General features: G+C 38.1%; 1 protein-coding gene across 1 annotated transcript; it reads right to left on the bottom strand.

The window, feature by feature from the left end:
- Positions 1 to 2,891: 2,891 nt before the first annotated feature.
- adra2a (adrenoceptor alpha 2A) lies at positions 2,892 to 6,137 on the bottom strand. The gene is made up of 2 exons (XM_057325029.1): positions 5,661 to 6,137; positions 2,892 to 5,340 (listed from the first exon to the last, which is right to left on the bottom strand). Exon 2 carries the CDS (start codon positions 5,211 to 5,213, stop codon positions 4,038 to 4,040), a length of 1,176 nt encoding a protein of 391 aa, XP_057181012.1. The 5' UTR covers positions 5,214 to 5,340; positions 5,661 to 6,137; the 3' UTR covers positions 2,892 to 4,037.
- Positions 6,138 to 9,361: the final 3,224 nt, after the last annotated feature.

The following is a 9,361-nucleotide window of genomic DNA, read 5'->3' on the forward strand; positions in this document are numbered from 1 at the left end:
ATAAGGCCAAATAATGTGAATAAAGCAGAATTGCAGAATTGACAATAAAGTTTTATTTGCCTACTATATTTTACTGTTTAAGCAGGGCTCGACATTAACGCTTGTCCGGGACAAGTGAATGTTTTGTATGGGCAAGTGAGAGAGAATTTTACTTGCCTGACCAGACAAGTAACGTTAACTTGAAGAAAAAAATTTAACAACAGTGCGAGATATATGTAGGATAATAAGAATATATGCATTAGACAGAGCTGCTTGTTTTTGTGTGACAATAATCAATGGCGCACCGCACCGCACTGAGTCCATGTAACTTGATACGGACACGCAATCCTGTTATTTAAATGTCATCTGGCTGTTCTGCGTGTCTGAGTGAATTATGTGCACAGTTTAATATTCAACACGGGTAATGGTCGAGGATTTATCTGCGTCTGCACTGTGATGATGACAACAGACGATTTATACTTGTGCTCCTACAGTTTGACCTGTGCTACCAAACTTTAAACCTCTCTAGCACCAGTGCTATGTGCAAGAAAAGTTAACTTACAGCCTTAACACTAATAATAATTACTGCTTGCCTTTGTTTTATAGCAGTCACGGAGAGTAGGCCTATAACCAAATTCAGGCGGCCAAAGCGGACACAAGTTAAAATGCTTAGAAGCAAACTTGACCAATCTAAATCTGAAACAATTATATTGATTATATTATATTATAATTCAAATGAAATATCTTTTTTTATCTTTGGACAAGTAATTTTTGTACTCGGACAAGTGAATGACAAATGTACTTGTCCGAAGGACAACCACATGACAATGCTTAATGTCAAGCCCTGGTTTAAGAATTCAGACATAATAGAGTGCTGTAGGGATGACGCATTTTTGTAGGCCAACCCGGAAGTCAGCGCCACACTGGTTCCCTATGCATTTTTCACAAAAAAATAAGCTCTACGATTAGCAAAGGTTTATCACATCACATCTGCAGAAGTAAAAAGCTAACAGGCTATGAACAAACTACACTACGGTCGCTCGATATCAACGTCACCACCACAAAGCCTCTAACAACTTTTTCAAACATTATAAAAATAAATTCCAATAAATCCTCATCCATGTTTTTAGAGAATTGTGCCCATGTTGCATTATTTTTAGATTTATATAACATCCCGCATGTCTAACATCTCTGCAAGTATTTTTTATCAACTTGTTAGCAACCACCGTTTTAAAAATCACAATTGAGTTATAACTAATGTGTTTTATTTCGTGGATTAAAACGTGAAAATATTTAAAGGTTTCGTTACGACAGATCATATTTAAGGAAATTTACCAAAAAACAATTGAAAAAACCTATAGATTTTGGGGCGATGGAACCGAAAGTGCTAAAATGCTAAATCGCTTCCAGGGTTTGCATACAAAAATACGTCATCCCTGCGGTACTCTATATACTGTATAGTAGGCAAGTATGCTTATGCGGACATGGGGAATGTGTATTTATGTGATACCTTTGGGACAACTAACATCTCCTCTTCACTTAAAGTAAAAAACTAAACTCTCTCACTGGTTGCATGCAGTGATCATTTTTAATGACAAAAAATGCCCTTGTTTGTGACTCATTCCTCACCTGCTCTGATTTATAATGTCAAGATTTTTCACACTTATTTGGCCAAAACATTTTATAGCACCCCCCACCCCACCTTTATCTAAACGTCCATCACACTCCGATCTCCCACTCCACGCATATTCACGCCTCTGCCTAAATACCCCCTCTCACCCCCTCATCGTGTCAAATAGAAACCTCTGTGGGTGATGATGCTCTGACATATTTGTATTGTTGTTAAATCTTTAACGTAAGCTCCGTGTAATAAAATCCTAATTTGAATCTTTGTAATTATCATTGTACTGTCTTGACGATTTAATGATGATTACAGAAGAGAATAAAAGAGTAAATCATCGTGATCTGTCACAATTATGGAGGTCTCGGTACATTCTCTCTTAAATGTATTGCTGGCCATGGGGAGCTTTACCCGCAGGCAACGTTTCAGTTCCAAAATGCTATTGCCAAATTGCTCTGAGAACAAAATGATGAATCATTGAGAATGGAGGAAAACAGAAATAATAAACAGAATTTTAGAGGAGAACCGCAAAATCAGATGATTTGAAATCAAATTGAACTCCGAGAAGAGTTCAAGGAACTGGATAAGGTCGATGACAGACACTAGAAACTTTTTCATGTTTAAAAGGCTTAAATTTGTGCATGCTTTTAAGAAAATGTAAATCATAGGAATATTAAAAATGTGTTGACATCATCTGACATGCTGTCATTACAAGAAGAAACAATTTTGAGTTTAAAAAATGGCGTTTACAGTATTGGATTGACAATGTACTGTAAGCCTATGGGGTCAAAGGATCACAGAGGGTTTAAAAACGGATGTATTGTATTTATTCTTTGTAAAGAAATGTTTACTGTTTGAGCTGTAAAGTTTTTACACAAAACTGTCCGTCTGGACTTGGTTGTTATTAATTTAAGTACAAAAAGTATTTTTTACTCTTTATGGTATTCTTGCACTTGCAGGCTTGTCAGCTTTACATGTCATGACATGATTTAAATATCACTTACTTTTACAAACAAGAGTAATAAGTGCTTTTATCAAAGTAGTCTAACACTTATAATGCCAACCATAACTCCTGTTTTTTAACGTTTATCTCTGAGCGCTGCTTTCTCCCATTGAGTTTCATTGAGAAGCATTACTGTAAACACAATTTTTGCTTGTCCTGTGGTAATCAACTGCATATTTTCAGCTCATACCATAATAAATGGTGTATTTTATTGGAGCGTTTTGTCAATAAAATATAAAAAATATCTCCAGGGACATTTTCTTTCAATGATAACACAAAATTGCTCTGCATTGTTTGTTTTATTCTTTGAGTGCTTTTGTTGTTCAGATTGTGTGTGCAAATACAATTTGTTAGACCTTAGTGGTAAAACACTTTGAGAGCACAACCAGGACAGAAAACAATATACATCAAGATTATTTTTTTTCAGATATGACAAAAATGCACAGTGACAGGTAGTTTGTAAATGTCATTGGAAACCTTTGCTTTTAACCGTTTTAGCAGGTCAGACACAAATTGAACTGGACGATCACTTCATCTTACTGAACCTAACAACACGTGGAGATATGTCTCCATCTGTCACACCGCAAGAGCGAGGACGACCTCTGTTACACTGTCAGTCATTTGATATCTCGCTGAATATTCCTGCGTTGTTTTGTATTCCCAGAGACTGAAAGATTAAACTCTGTATGTTGCACTCTTAGTAAAGTAGCTTTCAAGGCTGAAACAGTGACCTGGATGCCACACGCTTTATTAGTTCCAGAAAATTACTGTCATAATCGCTGTAATTTTCTTGCGTTGGGGTGCTAAAGATCCATCCATTATATCCAGAATGACAGATATAATCGACATCAAAAGCAAAAGAAATTTGTTGTGACACCAGCCCCGTCAGGTTCCAGTCAGACTAGCTTAACATCTTTTTGCTTAACGGTGCGCGCCAAGATTGTAAATGAACCGTCACCAGCGGGGATAAAAGACAATTTGTCCGCCTAACAATCAACACCTTCACAATGAATTATACAATATGTCGGGGACATAAAAAGGCCAGAGAGAAGATACTGACATGCACATTCTGGACGAATTAGCTCAATGCACCGCGTATGACTTTGCAGTCCTTTATGAAGTTTGAAGGCCACATCAACACAGTTTGGCACATTGTTTTTCACATTTGGATCAGATGATAAAGTACCACAGTTACAAAACCATTCCACAACACAATACATTTATAAAATGGATCAACCCACCACATTTTGTGCTGTAATTGCATAAACATGCATTGTGACATTTATACAAAGCATGCGTCTTTTCCCCTTTAGACTTGTGGAAAAATGACACAACACGTTGGCTAACTGTACACAAATATCACACTCCACTAACGTGAAAAAAAGTGTAACCTGATCTCAGTCTGTTATTTAAAAAAGAAAAGAAAACCCCCGTTCACCCGACTCTCCTGTTATCTCTTCGGCAGAGTATCTTTTTAAAGGACCTTCGGAAATCGTTATTGAAAATCGTGTATATAATGGGATTGAGGGAGCTGTTGCAATAACCGAACCAGAAAAAGAACTTGAAAAGCCTTTCTGGCACGCAGGAGTCGCAAAACGCGGTCAGCGTGTACGTGAAGAAAAACGGGAACCAGCAGACGACGAACACGCCTATAACTACAGCTAGGACAAAGGTGAACCGCTTCTCCCGGTTTTGACGACCCTTCCACCTGCTGGTCTTGGTCCTCTGGCAGGCCTCTTGCTTCTCGATGTTGTCACCCGGTTTGATTTGGCTCAGTTTGGTCTTGCCCTTGGAGCTCTTCTTTTTGAGCGAGCAAGGGTTGGAGACCTTGTGGTCGGAGGAGGACGATTCTTCCATGTCCACTCCATTTATTTCGTCCTTGTCGTCTGCGCCGTTTGGCTGGACGTCCGGGTCCCCGCTGAGCCTCTCCTCCTTTTCATCCTTCTTATCTGCTTCCTTTTTCCTCCGGTCCCCAGGGGGCACTCTGGTCCTCTTCTTGGCGATCTGATAGATTCGGATGTACACGAGCACCATGATTATGCAAGGAAGGAAAAAGGAGCCAATGGAAGAGGAAATGATGTACCATTGTTCTCGATTAATGTCACAGGTGGAGTCCTCTTCCTTCTTCTTCATGGTAATGAGAGGCGGGAAGGAGATCACGACGGCAATGACCCACACAACAAAAATGATGCGCTTGATCCGTTGCGGCGTGCGCTTGAGGTTATACTCAATGGCTTGCGTGATGGACCAGTACCTGTCCAAACTGATGGCGCACAGGTGCGTGATGGAGGCCGTGCAAAAGAGAACGTCCAGGGCGAGGTAGATTTCGCACCAGACCTTCCCGAAGGCCCAATAGCACATCAGCTCATTGGCTAATGAGAAAGGCATCACCAGAGTGGCCACCAGTATATCAGCTGATGCCAGCGACACTAGGAACAAGTTCTGGGGAGCCCTGAGAGCTCGGCTCGTGAAGACGGCGATGATCACCAGCACGTTGCCAAAAACGATGAGGAGGATGAGGAGACCCACGAGAACGCTCAGAGGAAGGGCCACCAGGACGGTGTAGCGTTCGCAACAATCCGTCCCATTGGTCACATTGGCGCACTCCATCGCTGAGAATCAGTCTCTTCCTCTCGCAACCCAGATTATGTTTCCAGCTGATGACACTTCATGACGTCCATATTAGTGAGAGAATCTTTGCATTAGGCAGGAATGACATTTTTGGTCATGTTGACATCTAAAAAACAAAAGAGGAGACATTTAACAATACATAAACATTATAATAATATATATATATATATATATATATATATACATATAATAATATAATAACAAAAACAGTGATAATAAAAACAGCTTCAAATCATTTTAAATGAAAAACATGTATTAGGCAAATATGATGGACATTTTCTTCATTTTTACATTAAGCAATACTAACACGAATAAAAAGCTATTATTTAAAAAGGAGCAATACATAATATTCTGCTTTTTATTAATGGTACAATTTAAGGCAACAATATTATCCACTAGAAGCAAAAAGTGTAGGACAGACCTTACCTTGGAAGGAAAAAAATAATGCGACGCACAAACTTATTTATCCATCCAAACAAATCGTGTTCAGTTTATAACTTCTCCGTTTCAAGTCGGTCAATATGAGGAAAAACTGCCTGACTGTTTTCTCGCATGTCGTCGGCGGAGCGTGTTATGACAGCGCTTCATCATCAGCGCTCAACTCAGCGGTGCGCGCGCTGGATCGGGCTCATCTCGCGCACGGAGCTAATAGAGGCGTAATCATATTACCCGCTGTGAGCGCGCCTCGTGTGTGAGAGACGCCGGAATGAAGTGCGAGTGTGTGTGCGCGCACTCCCGTTCGAAATGACTTCCCATACGCCGTGTGCGGGCCACGCCCTCTTTCTGATAACACCAGCCTCCGTTGCTTAGCAGTAGGCAAGAGGCGCGGTGGAAACGACGAAAGCAGGTTTAAAACGCCTTTTTATCAGCTCAAGACAGGTTTGAATCAATTATAAACTATTTGTTTTTGGAGTGTTCATTCGGATAAGAGAGAATAAACCTGAAGTGACTGTTTAGGAGGGGTTAATGATTATCTACGCGTCAAACAAAAGGTCTTTATTTAAGGTAAAGTTGGCCCAGTCGACACACTTTTAGTCAGGATGGGTATTACATATAATGCATCCCTATGAAAAATATGATGACATTTTACTGTGGAGGATGTAAGTTAATTTAACAAAAATATTTGAATGTGAGTGTTTTGGACTAAATGTTGACTAAAATCTTATTAATAGTTACTGAGATATAACTCTCGTGACAAGTAGGCCTACTCGTGTTGCAACTATTGCCTACATTCTTAAAACGCATACAAAATGTCCACACCTTTTAAACAGTTTTATTCCATTAAACGACTTGCATGTTTATTTTTCCTTGCTCATAAAGTGGTCTTCCTTAAGAAAATTCAACATGGTTTTACTATGATAACAGCCTATAACAACCATATTTTTTTGCGGATTGATTATCATGTACAACCAGTTTGACCTCAAGTATAAAATGGTTTAAACTGTAGTAAAACCATAGTTAATTTGTAATTGCTATATTTTTACAACAACAAAAACCCCTACCGTTAATATACTTAACCATGGATAATTTTCGTAAGGGATGTTACATAATAAGCTTTTTTTATTAATTTTATCAGTAGGTATCCTTGGAATTAATATATTTAAATTATTATAATTTATTTTTTGTACTATTTTCTCCACCGTGACACTCAATGGTTTTCAGGCACGCTTTACTCTACAAAGATCAATGTAAATATGAAGTTATTTCAAGATCTTACTAATTTTCATGACGTGGAGCCTTGGCAAAATCTCAAAACATTACTGAGTTACAAAAGAGTTTTTCTAGTGATAAACAATGAAGAGGAAGCGCGTTAACTGTGATTATGAGTGACTAATCACGCCATACAATAAGCGCTCAATGAGAACAGCTGGGAGCAAGAAGCGATGAAACAGCGACACCCACTGGGAAACTATGCAATGCGTTTATTACTGTTATCAGGGACACGGCTGCAAAAATCCTTGATTAGCTACATTCATAAGATGTTCTTTTAAAAATATGACATTATAAATCCTATATCTTATAGGAACTGGATTTTCTTTGTAGTTTTTTGTTCATGGGTTTTAATTAAACATATACAAATCTTGAATATAAGGGACTGAATGTTTTAATTGATGGCTCTACAACGACCCTAGGTGACAGGCAGGAATAATACATGCTTTTTAAGAACTCTTGTGAAGTGTTCAGCACCACAAAAAATGTCTTTAACCCTTTCATGCTTAGAGGTCGAAGTAGCTATCCAAAAAGCCAGTTTTTGTGTATGCATGATTTTGATGACATAGTTGCATATCATCCACTACACTATCCTACATACTCCTTGTAAAACCTCTTTGAAACATATGTGTAATTAAAATCTTGTTTTTCATGTCCTAAGAGCCAATAAGAAACATCTGAAAAATTCCTGACAGAGGTTGAAATAATTTACCCATAAAACAGTTGAAGAACACTTCATTGAAAGGTTCTTCGAGGATCAAAAAAAGTTCCCTATTGTTCTATTAATGTAGACTGATAACATTTTGAAAACATGGCTGGTGAGAGAACAGCAGATGTGACATTTGTAAGGCAGTCAAATGAACATTTATTTGAAGAATGCTTATCAAAGCAAAGACTTGACTGAAGAGGGTCGTGTTACTCATTTGGGCTGAGTTAGAAAGAAACCAACCAAGAGATTCACCTTTAAGGCTGTTCTTCTAGAGAAAGTAACATTAAACATGTCTGAACATCACTTGATACCCTATGAATCTTGTATAATAAAAACATTTTGCAGTTACGAAAGAGCAACATGTTTTGTACTTTTTTTTACATCCCTGCCCACCCAGACAATAATGAATAAAAAAAAGGGGGGTAAAAATAATAGAAAATCAACATGCTTGTTTCCTATACATGGCAAGGCAAGAAAGAAAGAAAGCAGGAAACAACATATTCTTACAGTAAAAAATTATCATGAATAATAACTTCATCGAAAACAGTTTTTATGACCTAAAAGCACAGACAATAAAAAAATAAGCAAACCCTTCAGCTCAAATCATGTGGATTCACCAGAACATTACAAGTTCAAAATCAAATTTGCCATCCTGGGCTGATCACAACTGCACTGTCAGTATTCGCCATTAAAAGTACATAATTGTTTTCCTTTTTCGTTTGGACTACATTCCTGGTTTGCGAAAAAAAATGCTCTCATCCTAAATTGAATAGAACTGTTAATCCACTTAAAAATCAGCCCCAAACCCCTGCATAATAAATGGCACATAAATGATTTATAAAAAAAAACTTAGATGGAACACATCACAACGTCATGTCCCTAATGCACATCTCACTTGAAGTACTCAAAGGCATTTATTATCACATAATAATAATTACATTTTGTTAACATCTAACAAGTCCCTCGCACGCACATTCACACACACAAAAGAAAAATGTACAGTTCTAAGCTTTTATACAAAACCAGGAATGCAATGCCTCTGGTGTATAGTTAAGCATGAACAGAGAAAGCCCTTTTTTACAACGTTTGTATTTTTTCCATTTATCTTTGTAGTTATTATTCAGCGTCTGCGTCAGGCGCCATATGCACCGTATTGGCCAAACATATCCAGAGGGGTTTCGTCTGTGGAACGTCTGTGCTGGTAGAACCGTCCGAGAGCCCAGTCCTAACATCGCATCCGGGTCGGTTCTTTTACAGCATTACGTTTTTATGAGGTCCATAAAGCAGCAACAGGTTCTGCTGGTTGATAAAGCAGCAATTTGTGTCCTTTTTCATGCCAAATGTGGCCCCATTAATGTGAAGTGCCTCTATGAGAGCCGCTCTGTGGCTGCAAGTCTTTACACTGCTGCCAAAGTAAAAGAAAATGAGACATGAAAATAAACAGCGTGGACAATCCTTACAAAAGACATTTGGCTTGATAAACTAAAAATGTTGTTTACAGTCACTTATAATACAATACTAAACCAAAAGAAAATGCATGTTGGCTTCAACAGAACAATTCCATATGAAAAAAAAGATGAAATAAAAAAGGTCATAATCAAAACATTATGGGTTTCATATCAATACTTTGATGATTTGCACCATTTGAAACCAAAGGATACCTGTGTGAATTTTAAATATACAGGAACACAAACTAGTCAGACAGAAG

This window comes from Triplophysa rosa, linkage group LG25 (assembly GCF_024868665.1).
Source record: "Triplophysa rosa linkage group LG25, Trosa_1v2, whole genome shotgun sequence".
Lineage (NCBI taxonomy): Eukaryota > Metazoa > Chordata > Actinopteri > Cypriniformes > Nemacheilidae > Triplophysa > Triplophysa rosa.

Bases quoted from the DNA above. Each gene is read 5' to 3' on its own strand.
- adra2a (XM_057325029.1), bottom strand. From the start codon at position 5,213: ATGGAGTGCGCCAATGTGACCAATGGGACGGATTGTTGCGAACGCTAC.